Here is a 22,361-nt window from a genome sequence, read left to right as displayed (position 1 = left end):
CAAGCAGTGGAGGCTAATCGGATCGATGCTTGCCGAAGAACTCACCGAGATCTACTCTATTCCTACTCCTAAGGGGTGGCCGTAGCCAAAAAAAGTAATTGACTTGTATTTGATTGATTGATTGATTTTACAATAGCTGGGGTTTGGTATTTATACGTGGAGCCTAAACACGAGTCCTACCCGAGCACGATTTGTTTACAACCTTTGGCATAAAATGAAAACATTTCTAATTTAAGATAACTTGGACTCTAATCTTTCCCTTTTTGTAGAGTACAACATGTTTTCGTCCTGGTGTCGAGCGTAGCCTTCGTCGTTATCTATTGGCGCTGTCCGAAGAAAGCCGATTCCTAAATTTTGCATCTAAATCAGCTGTTTCTGATCTACCTGATCCCTTGATGATATGATCCTAGGAGCTTCTGGGTCCCTGTGACTCTCCTTCTAAATTTTGGTGTAAACAGGTTCATAAACCCGGGGTCCCTCGGGGACTGACTTCCGCGCCAAGGTTTGGCCCAAGAGTCTAAATACAACAGGCTGGAAGGACGGTCCAGTCGCCAACCAGAAGGTCTGGACCAAAAGGAGCGGCGCCCGCTCGTCGACCCCTTCGGCCCACCACTCTGATCGGAGCACTCGCTTCGGCCTCCAGACGCCTCCAAACGCCCTCTCTGATCGGAAGGCCTGCCCCAAAGTGATACTTTTGACTCTGACCCTGCGTCTCTCTGACCGAGGCTCGTGGGAACCCTGCTAATCGCTCTTCTTTGATTGGCACACTCAGAGCCGACTAGAGCCATCCGACCGGGGACGCCCGCTTGGTAGGAACCAGGAGACATGCGGAGAAAAGCAAGGCAAGGCTCACAAGTCAAAAACATATCCGCTCGGTAGGAAAGGAGCAGTAGGATGCCCCATGTGGGTCATGCCAACTCCGTCATGAACAATGGACCTAGATTTCACTCGAACATATTCGATAAGAGCTCCCTGAACCCATCACTCGAGCCATCGTGACAAGAACGCTACTACGTTTCTTGTCCGAACGATGGAAGACTGGTTCCACCTCACTCGACCCCCGATGGCTAGGCTCCTCCTCACCCGACGTCCGAGGGCGGGCTTCGCCTCGCCCGACGGCCAAGGGCCTCCTCCGCCTCGCCCAACGAGTACACCCTGTGCCTTCATAAAGATGGGCACATGGTACGACATGACATTTGAGTCAAACGCAGCACCAAGGACCATGCCCTACACCACGGTAGGAATGTATTGCCAGGGTACGATGGGATGGGCGCTTTAGACCATTTCGACATGGCAAAGTCCAAATAGTGTTGTAGGCACCGCCTTTAGCCCTCGGACACGGAACCTGACATAGACATACGACAACCACTATAGCCCAGGAAGAGACTCACGCCCTCTATAGTGACGAACATACTGTCACCGCGCCATCCGCTCCCCACAGGGCCATAGGTCAACACCCTTGTCCAACACGCCACCCGGAGGGGTGGGACGGGACGTGGCCACTTGCTAATCCGGTAAGGGCATGGCGTCGCCAGGACACGGGCACCCGGTGAACGTGCCAATCCCTAACACCGTCTGGCCGTGTCAGCAAGGCTGGCTAAGCGGAAAAGGAGGGCCCAACACCTTCGAAGGGGCTTCTCGGCCTCTGGTTTTTCTCCCATCTGTAAGCCCTGCTCCCCCCTTGATCTATAAAAGGGAGGGCAGGGCCTCCCACTAAAGGGATCGACTCCGAACAAATAAGTTCAACACACACACAACACTTCACACACGACTGAGCAGCGACCAAGCTCTCGGCGACCATCAGAGACTTAGGACTCGTCCCTCTCTCAACCGTTTGTACCCCCTACTACGAACCATTTTCGGTATTAATAACACGAGCAACAGCAGCAAACTGGACATAGGGACGCTCAGCCCGAACCAGTATAAATCTTATGTCCTTTAGTGCACCATCCGGGCCTAACGCGCAACAATCATAAATTTATTGGCCGGTGTTTGTTCGAAACACCGATAGTTTTCTACGGTGAACAGTGCTTTCTACGGTGAACAGTTTTTCCTACGGTGAACAGTCCACGCCGTGCAAGACGCAGTGAACCGTGTTTACTTCATGCTACCATAATTCTGCGTTGCTACAGTGCTGACACGTGGAAAAGGGTGCCTGAGCTGCATTTGCAGAGCAGCGAGCGAGCGGCGTGCTCAGCGGGGCGAGCTTGTGAGTGAGATTAATGTGTAGCGTGTGCGATGTTGTTCTTATGGTCGGTCGTCGCTGTGCGCGTGCTGCGCGGGCTAAGCAAAGCTGTGTACCTTGTGCGCGCTCTGGGAATTAGGAAGAAGATGAATAGCGATAGATGGAGTTGGATCAGGATGACAATAGTGATTTGAGCTATGCTGGAGAGTATTTGGACAAGGAATAAATTAGAGCTCAAATTGAGAATTAGTGCAATCAAATTTAATTTCTCATTTTACCACATGCAATAATACATAAACATGATGCTCATGACATGGTTTTAGCAAAAACTGTACAATGTAACACCGAGGGTGTTACATATAAGAAATATAACTACTCTATCTCTCTTGATAGGATTGAATAAAAAACACCTTACATGTTGGGCATATAGAATGAGATGGTATCTATGAGACGGTACTTAAACTCTTGTTATTGGAGGAGCCCTAAGAGCAGGATACCTAGGTGGAATAAAGGAGTAACATGAATTTGTTCTAAGAGAATGATATCTTTAGAGTTCCATAGTTTTTCCTGTAACCAACCAAACACATAATTCCATACGATTCCTATATTTTCAGTTTCTTAGGTTTACATATGCATTCCTATTATATTAGTATTTTTTTCTATTTTCGTGTTTTCTCGTTCCTGTGTTCTAAAGGGGTGGGGTCTCTTTGAAACATAGGAATAAATCATACAAGAATTTTATTTTTGTTCATAAGTTAAAAGTTATCTTTAGTTGTTGAAATGAAAAAGATAAAATTACAATTGAACAATGCAATATCTGAATTGGAGATGGATCCGAACAATCCTTTTCATATATGATGATATTCGGATCCATACAAATGTTGAAAGTGTGCTATCCAATTTGATAGTTGGCACGATATATGCTAGAAACATTGGTGCCTAATGACAATCGTCCATCTAAGAGCTTGATTGGTTGATAGCCAAATTTTGACTACCAAAACTTAGGCAAGCTAAAATTTTGGCAGCCATTTTGTTTGCTACCAAACTTTACCAACATCTCACAATTAGAATGCCAAATCTTTGGCAAAAATTTTTGTCCTAGTTTTGGCAACTTCTTGTTGCCAAAACTTTGGCATGGCAACTTTTGGTAGCCAACCAATTAGACCCTAAAATCGTGGGTGGTCCTAGAGCTGACCAAGCGCGACATCACATTGTTCTATGTACGACAAGGATGAAGTTGAGCAAAAAAGAAAAACTATAAAACTAAAATGCACTTTGGCATGGCAACTTTTGGTAGCCAACCAATTAGACCCTAAAATCGTGGGTGTTCCTAGAGATGACCAGGCGTGACATCACATTGTTCTATGTACGGCAAGGATGAAGTTGAGCCAAAAAGAAAAGATTTAAAACTAAAATGCAGTTTGGCACTTCATCGACAAAATTGAGCCTCAAAATAAAGTTTAAGGACTAAAACAACCTCTTTAATAGTTTTTAGATAAAATTGGGCCCAAAAGAAACAATTGAGAACTAATATGATCCTTTCGAAAGTTTAAGAACAAAACCGAGCCTTGAGTAATACAAGAAGGACCAATACTCTAACAGGTACTTGCTATGTCAAAATAAGAATGTGCATGTTTTTTCAAGAATTCATTTTAAAAATACTGGATATATAAAAAATGGTAATATTTATGATGTATAATAAGTATCATTAAATTAATACCAAAAATATGTTTATATGATGAACATATCTGGAGATACAAATGTTTATACTATTTTCTATAAATCTAATCTAATCAATAAAAAAGTTTGATACATGGCAAAACGACATGCACTCTTTTTGGGACGACAGTGAGACATATAACAATGGTCCTTCCAGGTTTTCTTGACAAAATGAAAGTTAAAATCTCTAGCTAACTTGCTATCAACGATAATACTCCTCCACGGGTGTCCGTTCCAGGCAACCCATCCGGACGCGTCCTTGGGCCTGCGGACCAGCGGCCTAGTGCCATATTCGTTTGGCTGATAAGCTATGGCTGAAAGTACTGTTGGTTGATTTGTTGTGAGAGAAAAATATTGTTTATTGGCTGAAAAAGTACGGCTTATAAGCCAAGCGAATAGGGCGTAGGCAACCAGCCTGCTTTCTCCCCCAACTCACCTCTCCACTACGCGCATTCTAAAAAAATCTTGACTGCCATTTTCCCCACTCATCCAACCCTGGTCGCGGTCGAGGCCGCCTCCACTGCGCCTTACGCCCGCCGCGGCCACCTTGCCGTGGCCGCCAACCTCGACCTCGACATCCGCCCCGCGCGGCCACTCCACCGCACCGTCTGCTCGCTCCACTCTGTCTCGCCCACCACAGCCATTCCCTGCCGCACTCCATCCCGCGTCATGCTCGCCCCAATCCTGCGCCCTGCTGCGCGGGGTGTTTCCCGTCGCGCCCCCATCCACCTCACCCTTTTGCGGCCATAGCCTGCATCGCGCCAACACCACCCCGGCGCCAACCAAGAGGAGGTCACCGCCGGTAGAGCAATTCCCCACCAGGTAGGCCATAGCCGCTGGCGTCGTCATGTTTTGAGTATTTTAGGCCTATGTTTCAGGTGTTTTAGTTGTTTTCAAATGTTTCATCTAGATGTTTCAAAAGTAGATTGTGCTGTTGCACATGTTGTATTGGCTACATATGCATGTTTCAAGTGTTTCATCTGTTTTCAGATTTATGTTGCAAATAGTCCATCTAGATGTTTTAAAAGTAGATGGAGTGTTGTATGTCGCCGTTCGCTTGCTGCTGCCGGTACGCCGCTGTGGTTCACGTGCCAGAGCCTGAGGCCTGCAGACGCCTCCGCAGCGCGCATTTGCAAGGGGGCAGGTGGGCACTGGTCCCGGTTCCACCGTGCGGGTGTGGGGTGCGTTCCACCGTGCGAGCGTGGGGTGCGTTCCACCGTACAAACGCCGGAGGGGCGTGGGGCACGGCTTATGCCGTGCCGGGGCGTGGGATAGGCGCGGGCCACTGTTTCCTACGCTGGCACTGGTTGGGAACAGGATGGAGCACGTGGAATGCGATGCGCGACGGGAGCGCGAGAGCTAGACATTTGCCCCGTTCGTTGCACTGAAAAAATAAGCCGAAATACTGTTCCGGCTGATTTGTTATGAGAGAAAAATACTATTCCAACTAAAAAACAAGCTGAAAAGTATGGACTATAAAACAAGCGAACATGGCCTTGGCTGCTAGTGATACCGTACTATCAGTCATACAAGTATAAAACTGTGTCTACATATATTTCAGTTGCAACTACTGCGTCTCAATCATACTTGTGCACATCACAGAATGAATAATTCATTCATCCAACGTATACAACCCAAATAAAATTGAAGATCCATACAAACAGATACGATGGTATTCTGAATCCTGACCGCATCGCCCACCTCGGCTCACATACTCCTGGGCGAGGGGCATGCCACGCGGGACGTGTGCTGTCCGTGCCACATAGGATCCATGTCAGCACGTGGCGCACGGGCCCCGGCGAAAAATTTCGGAGCTTGCCGCGCGCCGCACGCGGGGCCCACACGTCAGCACCCGATTTCAAACCCAGCTAGCACACCTCATCATCTCCCCAACAAACAGGCCATTAATTTCCGGGATCCTCGTTTCGTTTCCCTTCCCTTCCCACTCTTCCTCTCTATCAGCGCCGCTGCTGCTCGCCGGCGCCGCCTGGCGCCAAGCCCCGGAATCCGGCGGAATCCGCGGGGGACCGGAAACACTCGCCTGCTCCCCCTGTTTTCCTCGGCCGCCGGAGCGCGTCGTCTCCGGGCAGCAGTAGCAGCAGTCCCTGGTTCCTGGTGGTTCTTGCCTCCTCTCGTCGTCTGGGTGGGTGGTGGAATCGCGTCGTCTTCGCTGGAATCCTTCTGCCTGCTCTTGCTTCGCTCGCGCTGGAGGTGCGTGATTCTTTTCCGCCGCCGCATCCTCTGTTCGTGCTGAGTTGTTCGCCTGCGGCCGTGATTGCCAGCTTTCCTTTGTCTGCATTTGCACCCTTCTTGTTTTTTGGTCCCCTTGGGGGGTAAAATGTTGGGAACTCGGAAGATTTTGAGCGGCGGTAGCGGGTGCTCTCTGATCCATGTTTCTTCCACTTTGCCCGGACGAGTGGACTCGCGTTCCCGGTTTCAATTCTTTTTCGAGGCTTTTAACCGTGTGCTATTAAAAAAAGTTTGTAATTCCAGGGCATTAAAAAAGTCCGCATACAGATGCTACAATTTTAAACTTCTTTGTTCTCCAAGGCATTCCATTCGCATTCCGTTTGTTTTTCACAGTTTAACAGTCCTGACAAGTGGGTCAGGTCAGTCAAAACGTCCATAATACCCCTCTCATCGCTATCCTCTCTCTCCCAAACTCGATCTCTCTTCTCGTGCGTGTGGCCGGGGCGGAGCTCGCCCGCGCCCACGGTGGCTGGCCGGGACCGAGCTCGCCCGCGTGCACCCGCGGCGGCCGGAGCTCACCTCCTCGCGTCACCTCCATGCGTGCTGTGGCAGATCCACGGCGAGGACTGGCTGCGGCAGCTCCACGCGCGCCGCCGACGTTAGGGACGAGGCCGCCTCCCTGCACGCTGAGGCCCTCGCCGTCGCCGTTCGGGGCTCGTGTCGGTGTGCGCGGGGGAGCTCCGCCCTCGGCTACCGCTGGAAGGACGCTGCCGAGAGGGGCACGAACTGGAGGTTCTTGAGCCGCTCGTGCCGCTGCTGCAGCTCCCCTTTGCTCACACTGTCCATCCCCATCATCTCCTTCTTCTTGGCCGCGGCAGTGCGGGAGGCGCGCCTGCATCTCGCCCGGGCACGGAGCGCGCGGCGGCACAGTGCGGCGGGCACGCCCACGGCCGCGAGCACGACGAGCTCCACCACCGCAAAGGGGAAGCAGCAGCACACTGCGGCGCACTCGGCCGTCGCCCTGCCCGCCACCTCCTGGCACCACGGCTGCTCCCGCGCCCTCCGCCGCGCTTCCACGGGTGGGGACCGACGCAGCCGACGCTCCTCCATTGTTGCTGCAGCCGCCGCGGGCAGGGATGGCGACGCCGACCCTAGCCCCCGCCCCGTGGACGTGGACGCGGAGGCAGACGGCGACCGCCGGTGGCTGCGTCGCTGCTTCTGGTGCTTGTGCTTGTGGCGCTGGCCGTCGCGCGCGTGCTCCCCCGCAGGCCTCGGCCATCGTCGTCCCCGTCGCCGCCGTCAAAGACCGCGGCGCGCCGCCATCACCTGGAGATTCGTGCGGGGGAGAGCGAATGGGCGGCCGGCCAGGGGAGGAGACTCTTCTTTTTTTTCAAACCTATTCGGACTGTTCGCCTATTCGGACTGTTCGTGCGCGGAGGGACCCCTCTCGAAATCCTAACAGTAAACAGATTTTCTGGGCTCTGGTGCGGGAAAAACTGGAGTTTTTGGGGTTGTACTAGGAGATCTCTGTTTAGGAGGCAGCACTAGACGGTTCTGTTTTGGGGGTTTAACCAAAGAATCTTCGGAAAATTTGAATTGGTTTTAAATTACAAGATGCTTTTGTCCTCACCTCGTTGCAAGCACTGACGAAGATGCCTTTACTTGATTGGTCCTATATAAGGCCTTGTTTAGATGCCACCAAAATTCCAAGTTTTTTCACTCTCTCTCTATCACATCAATTTTTAGCTGCTTGTATGGAGTATTAAATGTAGGTAAAAAAAATAACTAATTACACAGTTTAGTTGGAAATCACGAGATGAATCTTTTGAGCCTAGTTGGTCCACGATTGGACAATATTTGTCAAATAAGACGAAAGTGGTACTATTCATCGGTTTGAAATTTTTTCAGCATCTAAACGAGGCCTAAGTTATTTTTTTACAGAGCAGTACAGAAAGGGCCATTGTTTAGTCCTCTGGTTCCGTCGCACGCAATTAAGGCCATGTTTAGTTCCACTTCATTTTACCAAATTTTTCAAGATTCTCTGTCCCATCGAATCTTTGGACGCATGCATAAAACATTAAATATAAATAAAAAATAAAACTAATTACACAGTTTAGACGAAATCCACGAGACGAATCTTTTAAGCCTAATTAGACTATGATTGGACACTAATTATCAAATAACAACGAAAAGCGCTACAGTTGCATTTTGCAAAATATTTCGGATCTAAACTGGGCCTAAGGGCCTGTTTAGTTTCCCATTTTTGTCAAAACTTTTGCCGTTTTATCTCATCTTTTGGCAAACCTATATACCGTGGCCTAGTTTAGATTGGGGTTAGAAATCAGTATTTGGTACTGTAGCACTTTCGTTTGTATTTGACAATTATTGTTCAATCATGGCCTAACTAGGCTCAAAAGATTCGTCTCGTAATTTACAATCAAACTGTGTAATTAGTTATTTTTTTATCTACATTTAATACTTCATACATGTGTCCAAAGATTTAATGTGATGAAGAGAAAGTGAAAAAACTTTCAAACTAAATAAGGCCCGTGATGAATCACGTTGACTCTGTGCACCAAAAACATGTTACTCCAAAATTTGCTGCGCAGTGTGCGCAGGTTGACTAGGTATGTCGGCACGTAATTTGATCCCCGTTTTTTCAAGTCTAATAAATGACATGAACAAGTCACTTGCAGCGTGGATAATTTATGTTTCCTTGCTCTGGTTTCCGCTCCGTGTCGATACAATATTTTTGGAGTACTGAAAGCTACGCTTCTGTCATTTCGGCCCCCTTTGGTACCGCTCCGAGACGCTTCAGCTCCCGCACTGTTCATGCACTGTAGCGTGTCAGAGAGAAGCCAGAAATTCGAGCTTCACCGGCTCCGTGAACAGTTGCCGTGCTACAGTGAGAGAAAAAAGGTGGAGAGAGAAAAAACAGCTCTGATCTACAGTGTTGCTACAGTGCGTGAACAGTGCTCCGTGTCAGTGTGCCAGCCGGAGCCGGAGCGGCCTAGAGCCATACCAAACGGCGCCTTCATTGCAAAGACAAGTGCCTGGCTCCACGTGAACTCGTGGCCTCTTGACCTGAAGAAAAATCGTTTCTCTCTCACTCATAGTATTTTTTTTTAATTTTTTCAGCCAAAGCTACTGATTGGCTTGTACTGACTAGCGAAGCCAAAGAAGGATTCTTAGTTGGCAATCAGAGGTGTTTGGTTTGGTCAAACAAAGCTCAGCTCCCTCCTTTTGTCTTGTTCATGGGATGCTTGCTGTGAGCTGCTCTTGTTCATACTTGTTGAGATAATAAAACAGTGTAGCATCTTGCGGTCTTGCCCTTTCTGACTGGAAGAGAAGATAAGACGTGCTGTTTTGTGGCCTGCTATGTCTGTCTCGGAGAAGGTGGTGCCAGCATCATCAGTTTCTTCGTCGTCAGATTTGGATCCGCTGTTGAAGGATCTTACGGAGAAGAAGTTGAGCTTTAGGAGGAACGTGGTATCATTGGCTGCCGAGCTCAAGGATGTGAGGAACAAGCTTGCTTCCCAGGAGCAGCTGTTTGTAAGGGAATCTCAAACTAGAAAGGTTAGTCTGTAGTTTGTAATTGGTACCTTCGGGCTGTCGGTGGAGTTTGTGCTGACTAGGAACAAATCATAACAGGTTGCAGAGACAAAAGCAAGGAGCATGGAAGAGGAAGTAAGCAAGCTGCAGAAATGCTTGCAGGACAAGGATGAGCAACTGTGTTCATCCACAAGTAGCATGGAACAGGTTTAGAGCTTCACGGCAAAATGCACCACTTCTTGCAATTTATTGGAGATATGGCCTTAAAGTGATCTTATATTTGTTTACTCTGAATGTCCTTATGATACATTTAAATAATATGTACAGAGCTCCAAAAATGTTTACTGAAAGACAAGGCCAACGATTTGGAGTCAATATTTTTACTTGCAAAATTGCTTTTTTTGGGGTCATTAAATAAACTTTTTATCTGTCAATAAATTTTAGCTTGCATTACTTTGTTTTCCTGATTTGTTTTTTTTTTACGAATTAACTTGGTTGCATGATCATGGCTACTGAATTCCTGCTCTGAGTGTCACTGTGTCAGTGGCTAATGATTTTGGTTATGCCAAAACATTTCCTTTAATCAGGCAAGCCAAATGCAGTTTCTTAATAATAAGTTTTCTTATTATATACAGTACCTCCATGAGTTGGATGATCTTAGAACACAACTGTCATTTACTCAAGCTACAGCAGAAGCAAGTGCTGCATCAGCCAAGTCAGCTCAGATGCAGTGCTTATCGTTGCTGAAAGAGCTGAATGAGAAGGACATCTCGCTCAAAGAGCACGAACTTCGAGTGAACAAGCTTGGTGAGCAGCTTGATCTTCTCCAGAAGGATCTGCAGGCAAGGGAGCTCTCACAAATGCAACTTAAAGATGAAGTTATAAGAATTGAGACCGACATCATGGACGCAGTTGCCAAAGCTGGGTCTAGGTCTGACAAAGATAATGAGCTGTTAAAGATCTTATCTGATGTTTCACCAAGGAATGTCAAGAACCTCAACAACCTTTTGAATGCTAAGGATACAGAAATTGCGAGGTTGAGAGAGGAAATCAGAATATTGTCTGCTCACTGGACGAACAAAACCAAGGAACTTGAATCACAGGTATACTATATTTCTTTTATCCATAAAAGACCTCCATAATTTGGTTACAAATACTTTGTTTCCTATAACGCTGAACTGAAGTATATTTACATGAGATTTATTGATTTTGGAGCAGTTAGAAAAGCACCGGAGAACTGATCAGGAGCTGAAGAAGAGGGTTCTGAAGCTTGAATTTTGCCTTCAAGAATCTCAGTCTCAGATGCGAAAATTAAAGAGGGTATGCTCCTTCCGGTTCCATAAAGGGATCAGTTTAATTTTATGTTATAGTTGATAGTTGATTGTCAGCATATTCTCCTTCCGGTTCCATAATTGTAGTCATTTCCTTTGCTTGTTAGCATACAGCTAGAGGGAGTATATATGTGTTGATTCGACCAATATTTTCTATTATAATATAAACGAACATCCTAAAAAAAGTATATTTCAAGACAAATCTCTGCATATGATCTTCAAGTTTGTAAACTAAATACCATAAAGTTATTTGTAATCAAAGTTTCAAAAAGTTTGACTCAAACCTTATCCAAAATGGCAATTGTTTGCAAACCGGAGGGAGTTCCTGAATTGGTGATGGGACTCAACATTTTAGATGTGTTGCCTTAAACATGTGAACCAACCATCCTTGCTAATGCAGTTTGCCATAATTGTGCGTGGAAAATATTCATATTCATATCAAATGGTCTGATCTTGTTTACATTTATTCTGCAGATGGGGGAGAAAAGAGACAAGGCTCTCAAGGAGCTCATGGACCAGGTGGCCATGAAGCAGCCCAACAGTATGTGCCATGGCAACAAGGAGAATTTTTGGGAGAGCCAGGGATTCAAGTTCATTGCCTCTATGTCGATGCTGGCACTAGTGATCCTCGCAAAGCGATGAAGCAGCATCGTAAACACAATCTCGTGTAAAGAAGTTAGAGATTCCATCCATCGTTAGGTGAGCAACTAGCTCATAGTTTAAGCAGATGGCAATGTAGGCGTTTACATTAGTTTGTAGGCTTGGGCAGCTGTGCATACTGCATGGTCAGATGCCTAGACCAAAATTTGCCGACATCCAATCCTAGTTTGTAGACTATAATAGCTGTAGTCTGTAATCCGTAGTGCAGTTTCTGCTGGTTCATGTAAACTCAGAAGCTGTCTTGTAGTCACAGCTAGTTCATGTCAGCTCATGAGCAGTCATATAGTCATGAATCTACATTTTATAATTTCAGAGTAGCTTCAGCAGTTGTCACAGCTAAATCTAATTAGCTATAGTGAGGCCTGTGACCTTTTATATCTTGGGGTAAGCTGGTAACTCCAGCATGAGTATTGCACTCCTATGGCTGCGAATTTGCTAAAAGTACATGATGCTTTATGTGCACAAGCGTAGGCTTGGCAGCAATCATTGCAACAGAAGATCAAGGTATGATGCAAGTCCAACTTGAATTAGATTCTATGTCGTTGGTGAACACCCTCAAATCAAATGAATATGATCATTCACCGGAGCCTGGGGGCATTCTGTTTGGAGAAATAAAAAAAAAAGGTGTACCCAGTGCAGAGAGCTCCCGCTTTGTGCGGGGTCTGAGGAAGGGTGTCAGTGGCAAGCCTTATCCTTGCTTGTGCAATGCGCGGAGACCGCGACTAGAAATTAAGGTATTAAATTCCTTTTATCAACACAATTTGCTCAGCTTACTTGTAGGACCTGTTTGGATGACTGCCTGAGCTAGGTAGATCACCCAGGCTGTTGATTTTCAGCACTAGTTATTAGGGCTAGATCTACCTGCCTGGGTGACTCCCAATCCAGGCCACAAAACAAACAGGCCTATATTCCATAGTGTTGGACTGTTGGTGAAGGCCCTCTATTGATTGAAATATGATAATTCACCCGAAGGCATTCTAGCCCGAGAAATAAAATTAATTTCATCCACGAAATTTGCTTCCGGTCAATGCGAGTTATGCTCCGAGTGTGCACATAAATTTGCTCCGCTTGTAAACAATTTAGCACCGAACTTTCAGTGCCATACTTCCACCGTTCTAAATTGTAAGACGTTTTGACTTATTTAGATACATTGTTTTTTTTACAATATAGACATATTGTATATCTAAGTACCATATCAAAAACTATATATCTAAAAAAGTCAAAACATCTATATATCTAAAAAAGTCAAAACATCGTACAATTTTGAATAGAGTAATAAAGTTTGCGAGTTTTTCTTAGGTGACTCTTTAAGAAAAAAAAACGACACCAATAAACAGCTCATCTTGCAACCGATAGAAAGAATCAAATATTGTGGGGATACAAGAATCTTGTTTACAACTCAGGGGAAGAATAATCACAAATGTTACACGCTGCCAGCCACATGTCCGCAAGAACGACATCGACAACTCATATATCTTACTTATCTATCATACAAGAGGCGGGAGAGAAGCGAAGCTTATGACCCAGCATTTTCTCATGGGTTAGTCGACCGCGCATGCGCATTCAGCAGGGGTTGTAGCGCCTTGACAACAATGCTCATGTTTGGCCGGAAGTCTGCTTCGTATTGAACACACAAGGCGGCAACAGCTGCAAACTGTTTCAAAGACAGGAGCACAAACAGGGTTAAAACCTTAGAATGGATCATCGCCAAAGAACACATGAACTCAAGAGCTAACACTTGATAGCACCAGCAGCAAAGGATCAAAGCTTAGCATAATAAACTGATACTGAATGCAAATATGCTTTGAGAACAATGTTCAGTAGCGGGTCATTCTATGAGCGCAACATAAGAATTAGACATTTCAATAACAGAAGACAGATCTATTCTTCTACAACCATCACTTTGTTCTTCATTAACCAGCTTTCTTTGACACTTCGCTAAACAGTTAATAAGGCCAACTTAAAAAGTCATGCATAGTTCGAGAAGAAAGGTTGTTCATGGTACCTTTGCAACAGCTTTCGGAGGATAGTCCCCTCCAAGTCTTGAGTCAACACATTGTCTAACCTTGTCTTCGCTAAGTCTTGGTGTAGCCTGCCAGTGTTGAATAAGTCATTGATTTGATTCACCCAACAGAAAAATACAAGTTAATTTTATCTTATAAGCACAACTGGCATGTGTAGATGGAACTTACCCAAGTCACAAGACTTTGCTGTCCCCTTGGTAATGTATGGTCGACAGGTTTCCTTCCAGTCAATAGCTCAAGAAGAACAACTCCGAAACTATATACATCGCTCTTAGAGCTGAGTTGCCCAGTCATTGCATACCTGACCCAAAAAATGTAAACTTACGTTAAGCTTAATTATCTCAAAAGGTCTGTAGAGCAATAGAAAAGGAAATCAGGACATACTCAGGTGCATGATATCCGAAAGTTCCAAGAACCCTAGTTGAGTGAAGCCGAGCTGCCATGTCAGGAGCTTGGTTTGACAAATCAAAGTCAGCTATCTTAGCTACATCATCATCAAAAAGAAGTACATTGCTAGACTTAATATCTCTGTGTATGATATGGGGTTGTGCTTTCTCATGAAGATACTCGAGGCCTTTTGCTGCCCCAACAGCTATCTTCACACGTTGTGACCATGATAAGACTGGACCGGGTTGAGCCCCTTTAACACCTTTCCTTCCTGTAAAGAGACATATTCCGCATGTGTTAAGCATGGTTTCTTTTTGGGTAATTTCCTTATATGTCACCGAGAAAACTCACAATCCCTGATATGCCATCACTGTGTGTATGACTTATGGGACCCCCACAGTCAGTGGCATATTGGGATTTAAGGTTTAGTCCGTTGCATGTAAGAAATTATTCCTTTCTTTTTTTACTTGGACCATGAGACAGTACAACTCATGCAAAAGATAGAGAAAAAAGATAGCACAAGACAATACCATGAAGCATATCATGAAGAGAGCCCATAGTAGCAAACTCATAAGCAAGGACGCGGAGTGTCCCATCAGCACAGTAACCAAGCAACTCAACAACATTTTCATGTTTCAGCCTTGATACCATAGACACCTGAAGATCAATTTCAGAATGACATCAAACCACAGACTATAAAAGATGCGCTGCATTTCATAAACAGGGAAACACAGACCTGCGCCAAGAATTCTTGGTCTGGCTGCTTATTAGAATCCAACTTTTTGACCGCGGCGCTCCTACCATTTCTCAAAACACCGAAGTATACTCTGCCAAAGGAGCCCTCACCAATCAAGGCTTCATCACCAAAACCCTTAGTCACCTCCCGAATCTCATCTACAGGAATAGCAGGGACTGCAATTGGCTGCATTTTCACAGGCTGAGGACCCTTGGGAGGTTGATCAGTAGGGCGGTATGCATCGGCCCCTGCAGGTCAGTTGGAGTTTATCAGAAAAATACTGACCAAGCATCAAAAGCTAAATATATGGTATGAGAAATGGTGCTCTGCAAAGGATTACAACCAAAAAAAAAAGGTCCATGCTCTTACTTGCTGGATGGTGTCCTGGGTATTGAGTCCTGGAGTCTGGTACTTGGGTATCTTCATCACCGCAGCATGCAAAGCACGACATGTTCTACCCAAAGACAAAACCTGGAAGTTGGAATCAAACGCCTTTGTATTAGAAGCGGCGACGATATAGCATCAGTAAGAAAACAAGAAAAGAAAACAAAATCTGTTAGAAATCGAGCAACCAATTCCATAAGTAATTGATATCCATGACATGCACTCATCGCATCATCCATGGTGTAAACAGGACCATGTATAAATTCTCTCCATCCCCTCTCCCCTGTAGTTCCGCATTCATGTTCTCCACTTACCAACCAAATGTGAGACTAACATAGGCGCACAGCAACCAAATTGACCCACATGTTGCAAACAATTTATGCAAAAGGAAAACTTCAAATATGGAGGTATTTCTGTGTTCTTTGTTGTTTCCCAACTGCCCCAGGTAGATTAAAATATATCTAGCAGGAAGGTACTAACTACTCAGAGTCACACCACTTGCTATGAAGCTGATCAAAGGACAGCTCATTCTGCATGGACAGCCTTGACAATTCTTAATACGCCACAGGTTTCGTGCCACCTTAGCTAGAGACAATAATTATGCACATTGGTTGGAAATCTATTACTACTATTAGATTAAGCATCCACCAGTCAGCTTTGGGGTCATTGCACCACTGGACGAATACTTGCAATTACCCTTCTTTCTGAAAACAAGAACAAATTCCTGAGCCTGAAACCAAACTAGTCACTTCACTTCGCCTACGGATTCATCTCAATCGTGGCTACATTAAAATTTATTGCCGCATCACATGCATTCCATGCACTGCTGCTCCTCCACAGTACCAGCAGTCCAGCACCAAGGGGCCACCTTTCCCCTCATGCCCACAGCTCACAATCATGCCATTCTCACACACGCCAGGTCGGCCAATCCAAAAGGCTAACATCGTGTTCGCTCCGGCTCTTTCCGTAGCCCTGCCAAACCTGCAATTGCTTCTGCAGCAGGGTTCCAAAAAAGCGGAGCGACCGCCTTGGTGGAGCAGCGGCTGCTGGCTCCAGCCTTGGCGAGGGCGCGAGGCGACTGGCGAGAGGCAGGAGGGGGAGCCGCTGACGCCGCCGCAGAGCCTGGGACTGCCCCGCCGTCCGTCGCTACCGACGAATCTCCTCAAAACGCGCAGAGAGAGAGAGAGAGAGAGAGAGAGAGAGAGAGCTGCGAGAGATGGAGGAGCTGGGGAAAAAAAGTAGATCTCACCGGCTCCTTGTCCCTGCTCACGCGGGATGGACGCCGCTGCCCCTGGATCCACGCGCTGCGGCTCCTGCTCCCTCCTCACGCGCGTAGCCGGCGACGGAGAAGAAGCCCGGCGGCCAGGAACGACGGAGCGAGGCGGGGCGGCGATGAGAGGCGAGACGGCGCGGGAGGCGGGGCGGGCGATGCACGGCGGCGCGAGGCAGCGGAGGAGGACGCGGAGGGAAGCGAGTAGGAAGGCAGCTAGTACAGCGGGGTAGGCAGGCCTTCCGAGTTCCGACGGACGGACGGACGGACGGAGCTGGCTGTGCGGTCACCAGCGGTGAGCCGTGAGCTTTATATACAGCTTCTTCAGCGAGTCTACTGTCCTCCGTTCTTCTCCGTGTGTTGTTGGTCGTCTCGTCAGAGCATGCGTGTGTGAGAAAGAGCAAAAGGCAAACCCCCCATGTGCCTCTTCTCATTTTTTCTTTAAAAAAAAAACTCCGACGCTTTCATCTCACGCACGGGGAACTTTCAGTTGACCACGTCCCTCTTTCAACTGGTCAAATCAAATTCCAAAACCTTGGCGATCAGCTTTCAGCAAATCAGCTCGAAACCCTGAAAAATGTTCGGTTTCATATTTAAAAATTAAGGGTGTGGTTGGCTCCCGCCACAGCCCCTGCTGCCATAGCCGTGGCAGCGCCGCGAGTGGGGCGGACGAAACGGTCGTCAGACAGTTGGCGAGCTGCGGCGCGCGCCAAACCTTTCGCCACGTGCGGCGGGAGTGTTTGACAGTTCGGGCGTGTCGCACGTTGGCCACGATTCAAACGTGCCCTAAAGAGCTAAATGAAGACTTTCGTAGAGCTCTCCTGATTTGGAAGAGGGGGAGATGTCAACGAAGCTAAGAAAGAAAATGAGAGAAATAAGCAATAAATTGAACTGAGAGTGATTTAGTTGTAGCAAGCACCGGTTCAATGTCCTCTTCATCTCCTATGAGCGCCAGAATGATGACTTTTCTTCTTCTCTTGAGAATTTTGGATCTAGGTTTAGGGTTTTGGATTTAGATTATAGAAGGGAGTTTTGTGGTTGCAGGATTTAAAGGGAGCTTTGGGGAGGGGGAGGGGGCTTCCAGACTGGCAACAATGTTACGGTGTGCCATGGGTGGGACTGTAGGCAACTATGGAGGAGGCTAGTTAGGGAGGCTCTGTGGCGGGGTGTCCCATTGTGTCGGCAGTAGCACGGTGGTGGATTTGGCATCGCTAGATCCGGAGGGTGGCAGTAGAAGTGGGGGCGCATGAGATGGGGGCATAGGGCTCCCAACGTTGTTGCAATGGTGGTAGTCGCGAGGGTGACGAACTCGGTGACGATGATGCTGTGATCAGGGAGGCGTCGATGAGGGTGAGGGAGCAAGATCCAATTGTGGTGAGGAGAGAAAGGAGATGGAGGTAAAAGGGTGGCCCTCACAGGCATCGGAGGCGACCTCGGCAGGGCGAAAGCTGGTGGTGGGACAGGGTTGGGTGGCGAGCACGCCAAGGAAAAAGGGGTATGTGTGGTGTGAACTCACGAAGGAGGAAGAGGTGGGTGACATTGTATATAGAAGGAGAGAAGAGTCATCTCATGTTTATATTATCGTGAGAGGGTTTTCTGTATATAGATGAGTCCATTTAAGAAGTTTTGAGACAATTTCCAAAAAAAAAAGTTTTAAGACACGTCATCTTGCATTTATTGTCACTCACACTGGCACACTGCTTGCGCTGACTACTATTTTCTCTAGGCAAATAAATATGAAATTTAAGACATTATATGTGACTTGTTTTTTTACCTTTTTGGTTTGTCGATAATATTAGTTGTAGGTAGTAGGTCATTAACACCAATGACTTCACATCTCTACCCCTTCCTTACCACTGTCTCCCACTCTTTCTCACTCCCTCTTTCTCAGCACCACCAACTCTATTGCCATTTTGCCAATAACCTCTTCTTAGAGCAACTTTATGAGCATTTTTATATCTTCCGTACTGATAGATTTTGGTAAAAAAAATTCCCTCAGACAACTTCTTCAACTAAATCTTTAAATATTCTCATCCTCTATTTCTAGTTTCTCGCTCCTCAAAGATAAAGAAGTTGTTGGAGTGTAGAGAGATGTATAGAGAGTTTTTTTTATTCAAATGACACTCTCTAAATAAGGATTTAGAGGGTGGGTTTAAAAAACACCATCGGAGGTGCTCTTAGCCGCCAACCTATGAATCATTGAATTGCTTGCTCTAAAACTAATCTTCCTATCATCCCACATTATGATAAAATGTTTTTGACTTTTTGTAAGATAGTTTCTCAAAGAGCATATGAGACAGAATTTTGGTAGTCAAGTAACCCTCATGAGCTTTCTAAAAAAAAGTAACCCTCATGAGTTTCTTAACATACTTTATAATAGTATGGTTCCTTTTACGCCCATCCGGTTGGTTTCATAATACTCCTTTTATCTCCCATCCGGTTACTACTTCCTAGGTTTCATAATACTGCTACTTATAGCATAGAACTTTATAGTTGTAAACAGGTTTTCACTAGTAGAGAAAGGACTTTCGGTTCAGCATATTAGTCCCGGTTAGAATTTGACCCGGGACTAACATGAGCATTAGTCCCGGTTGATAACACCAACCATTTTTGTGCGCCTAACTTGACCCTGCAGCCTACCCCAGGTTCCCTTTCATTTTCACTAGACTAAAGGTCTCTCACCCGGGACTAAAGGCCTCTCACGGGTAAATTTAAAATGAGAGCGCTCAGGACTTTTGTCACATGTATTGTGTAGTTGAGTTGGTAAGGAAATTATGCACGAGGCAAGAGATCTTGGGTTCAAATCTTACCACAAGAGATATTTCTAGGATTTAAATTATTTTTTTGTCTTGAGGATGGGCTTTAGTCCTGATTGTGCGACCGGGGACTAAAGTCCCGGATCCGTAATCCCGGTTGAGAAAACTAGGACTAAAGGCTATTCCCAATCGAGACTGAAGCCCATGTGTCTACTAGTGTTAAAAAAGGATGTATGCAGGAAATACTATTCACCTTCATTTCCATACCCCCCCCCCCCACCACCCCCACATAATTCTAATTTTGCGTGCACGCCAACCACCTTTCCATGTAGATGTGCCAATAAAATGAACTTTAGTAAAGCACCGAGATTGTTTAGTTATATTACAAGACATATGAGTCTTTTGCAAGTGAGGCGATGCAAGCATCGTCATGAGAGGAAAGGGAATGAAATGGCAGCCATCGAGAAAGAGTCAGTGCTCTTAAATTTTCCATTTTCATTCGGGGACTCTTCGGAATGCAAGATTGTAAAACAAAGGAATGAAAAAAAAACAGGAATAACATATATGAAAAGTAGAAAACTATAGGATATCAAAAAACATAATAGAAACTTTGGGGTGTTTTGATTGCAGGAAATAAAAATGTCGCATGTGCCCAAGAAGCAAAGTTTCAGTCAGAACTCAGAACTTGGTTTCCTTGGATGCTTTTTTTTCATGTGTTTTGTGTTAGTCTTTCATCCGGAATGGAATGCAGATTTTTTCTTGTTCCAAACAGCAAGTTGAGAAAACTTTCCTAAAGAATCCATTTCTCTACTTTTCCTTTGAAAATCCTCCATTCCAGACAAGCCCTCGATGTACAAAGAGATATCATGATGATGGATGCCTCTAAGTTACATTACTTTATTTGAGATGCAATAATATGCAGGCCGATGTCGTTGGGTACTGTTTATATCGTCAAAGAAAATAAAGCCATACCATCATATATAGATAAGGCTGGTTAACGAGGCAACATAGGTTATTATGGTTCGCAACAAGGTGGTTTGGAATAAGCTCGTTTAGCTCACGAGCTAGATTGTTAACAAATGCAAAAACAGTAAGCAGTAACTAGTTCATGAAAATATGATGTCACAAATAACTGAGTACAATATACAGCAGACACCACAAGTCACAACATTAAGTTAATTTGGTACTTTATCTGTGCTATTGACTTGTGATGTTCTCGGCTAAAACGCTGGCTTAGATAATCATCATTAATAAAAAGAAAGAAACAAGCGAGAGAGTCGTCAAGTCATGAGCTTTTAATTTTTTTTCAGCTCTAGACTTGCATACTCCCTCTATTCGAAAAAAAATACAATTCTAGCTACGGTGCTAAGTCAAGCCATCTTCAATTTAAATATTTTCTAGGAAAAATGTATTGATATTTAAGGTATCAAATAAGCATAATGAAATCCATTATAGAATAAGTATCCGAAAATGTATTGACATTTAATATATCAAACAACTGCATGCACCGGGTCAACCATGCATCTGGTGGAGGTCGATCGATCTAACAGTTGAATCGGTCTGATTAAGCTTAGCAACACGGGGAGCGATAGAGCCACACAATGCAAGCATCGTTGCCTCCGTACCAAAGGTGAAGAGAGCCGCTAACTCCTCCTGCCAACAGACCGACCGTCCAAGACCATTTCCATTTGACTTTTGATGCCATGATGAGCAAGCTAGCAGTCGTCAGGGATTTGATACTGACGTGCCATTCATATTATTCATATATAAATATAATGATCCTCTCGAACTGGAAAAAGATAAAGAGGACTGAGAAAAGAATACGTACCATTTTAATTGCATCAGAGAAAGAAGCGAAAAGATCATCATGCCTGAACTGAACTGAATGAAATCAGCGAGGTTTCGACAGACAGACAGACAGAGCGGAAAGAAACCAAAGACCTGGTAGAACAGGGGGTGTGCTTCACTAATGGTGACGTGGCAGGCTGAGCCTTGGCCATTGGAGGAACGGAAGGAGGAGGAGGTAAGCTCACCGGCGTGCGGTGGGCGGGCCCGGAAACGGCGGCCTTATATTTGACTGACCAAACGCGGCGGCGGTCAGGTGGGGTCAGGTCGGCTTGGCAGCTAGCTTGCCTGCCCATGCTCTGCTCACCGAAGACCTGTTCGCTTCATTGAAAAAATAAAATAAAATACTGTTCAGACTAATTTATTGGAAAAGAAAAAACATAGTTTCAACTAAAAAATTAAACTGAAAAGTAGCCGTCTGTCTGTCTCACATGCTGCGCTGCTTCCGTTACCTGTACGGTCTCTAACTCTTGGTCCTCACTGACAGAAAAGCAGAAGAGGTTGAAACTTAGAGCGTGTTTAGTTGTCCAAATTTGAGAATTTGGGCTACTATAGCACTTTCGTTTTTATTTGGCAAATAGTGTTCAATCGTGGACTAATTAGGCTCAAAACGTTCGTCTCGCAATTTCCAACCAAACTGTGCAATTAGTTTTTTTCCGTCTACATTTAATGTTCCATGCATGTATCGCAAGATTCGATGTGATGGGTACTATAGCACTTTTTTGGATTTTGGGTGGGAACTAAACACGCTCTTATAACTAATGCTCTCTGACAGAGTTTCAGACGGTTTTAGTTTATCGTGACAGTATCACGAGAAGCCGAAGTCGGTGGGGAAAAAAAAGCTTCACCAATTTCTAGTTCATTAATTAAACCCTGCCAATGAGAAGAGAGAGAGAGAGAGAAGTGAGGACCTAACTGCCAGTAGAGAGTACTTATGCTATGCAGCATGTCTGTGCCTGTTTTGTTCATACCGCCATCAGACTGAATGGACCGACAGAGGAGCGTTATCTTCAGAAGGAACAGGAACAGGAAACGGTTCCAGCTGTCATCTGCAATCAGGTTTCTCCAGATAGGCAGACTGAGCTGCCAGAGAGTACTGTACATCCCCTCATTCTCCCTTTTCATCAGTTTCGATTGCCACAAAAAAAAAATCTTGAGCGCGTCTGGTGTTTCCACTAGCTGTTCTGAAGAAACAATCTCTCTCTCTCTGCATCACTATATATGCATGCATGACGAAAATCGCATCGCGAATGATGAGGATGCATGGTAGACAGGCATATGAGTTGGCTTGCGGCGCTGCATTCTGCCAACCCAATGATGAT

At 45.6% G+C, this 22,361-nt stretch overlaps 3 protein-coding genes and 1 pseudogene across 4 annotated transcripts; 2 read left to right on the top strand and 2 right to left on the bottom strand.

Moving 5' to 3' along the window:
- The window catches only part of LOC136515273 (uncharacterized), a 59,979-nt pseudogene extending 53,222 nt beyond the window's left edge, over positions 1-6,757 (top strand).
- Positions 5,814-12,014, top strand: LOC136518333 (nuclear envelope-associated protein 2-like). Of its 2 annotated transcripts, none has more exons than XM_066511983.1 (6): positions 5,814-6,115; positions 9,233-9,670; positions 9,746-9,853; positions 10,282-10,749; positions 10,865-10,966; positions 11,452-12,014. In XM_066511983.1, the coding sequence occupies exons 2-6, from the start codon at positions 9,473-9,475 to the stop codon at positions 11,617-11,619; spliced, it is 1,044 nt and encodes a 347-aa protein (XP_066368080.1). In that variant the 5' UTR covers positions 5,814-6,115; positions 9,233-9,472; the 3' UTR covers positions 11,620-12,014. The 2 variants fall into 2 exon arrangements, with proteins under 2 accessions (XP_066368080.1, XP_066368081.1); XM_066511984.1 differs by having other exon boundaries at positions 6,069-6,115; positions 9,525-9,670.
- LOC136516533 (uncharacterized) lies at positions 6,809-7,427 on the bottom strand. Its single transcript, XM_066509949.1, has one exon. It carries the CDS (start codon positions 7,202-7,204, stop codon positions 6,845-6,847), a length of 360 nt encoding a protein of 119 aa, XP_066366046.1. The 5' UTR covers positions 7,205-7,427; the 3' UTR covers positions 6,809-6,844.
- A 953-nt stretch (positions 12,015-12,967) lies between the features above and the next one.
- On the bottom strand, positions 12,968-16,696 carry LOC136516784 (pto-interacting protein 1-like). The gene is made up of 8 exons (XM_066510267.1): positions 16,418-16,696; positions 15,154-15,255; positions 14,785-15,032; positions 14,579-14,705; positions 14,046-14,319; positions 13,830-13,962; positions 13,643-13,729; positions 12,968-13,291 (listed from the first exon to the last, which is right to left on the bottom strand). The coding sequence occupies exons 2-8, from the start codon at positions 15,233-15,235 to the stop codon at positions 13,172-13,174; spliced, it is 1,071 nt and encodes a 356-aa protein (XP_066366364.1). The 5' UTR covers positions 15,236-15,255; positions 16,418-16,696; the 3' UTR covers positions 12,968-13,171.
- Between the last annotated feature and the right edge of the window lie 5,665 nt (positions 16,697-22,361).

Source organism: Miscanthus floridulus, chromosome 17, assembly GCF_019320115.1.
Source record: "Miscanthus floridulus cultivar M001 chromosome 17, ASM1932011v1, whole genome shotgun sequence".
Classification (NCBI taxonomy): domain Eukaryota; kingdom Viridiplantae; phylum Streptophyta; class Magnoliopsida; order Poales; family Poaceae; genus Miscanthus; species Miscanthus floridulus.
The sequence above is the reverse complement of the archived record's forward strand: the minus strand, read 5'-3'. Positions and strand labels throughout refer to the sequence as shown.

Excerpts from the sequence above, each read along its gene's own strand:
- LOC136518333 (XM_066511983.1), top strand. The coding sequence starts at position 9,473 with ATGTCTGTCTCGGAGAAGGTGGTGCCAGCATCATCAGTTTCTTCGTCG. Across the intron at positions 9,854-10,281 it reads CCACAAGTAGCATGGAACAG|TACCTCCATGAGTTGGATGA; the intron begins GTTTAGAGCTTC and ends TATTATATACAG. Across the intron at positions 10,967-11,451 it reads AGATGCGAAAATTAAAGAGG|ATGGGGGAGAAAAGAGACAA; the intron begins GTATGCTCCTTC and ends TTTATTCTGCAG.
- LOC136516533 (XM_066509949.1), bottom strand. The coding sequence starts at position 7,204 with ATGGAGGAGCGTCGGCTGCGTCGGTCCCCACCCGTGGAAGCGCGGCGG.
- LOC136516784 (XM_066510267.1), bottom strand. The coding sequence starts at position 15,235 with ATGTCGTGCTTTGCATGCTGCGGTGATGAAGATACCCAAGTACCAGAC. Across the intron at positions 15,033-15,153 it reads CCCAGGACACCATCCAGCAA|GGGCCGATGCATACCGCCCT; the intron begins GTAAGAGCATGG and ends ACTGACCTGCAG. Across the intron at positions 13,730-13,829 it reads AGCAAAGTCTTGTGACTTGG|GCTACACCAAGACTTAGCGA; the intron begins GTAAGTTCCATC and ends CAACACTGGCAG.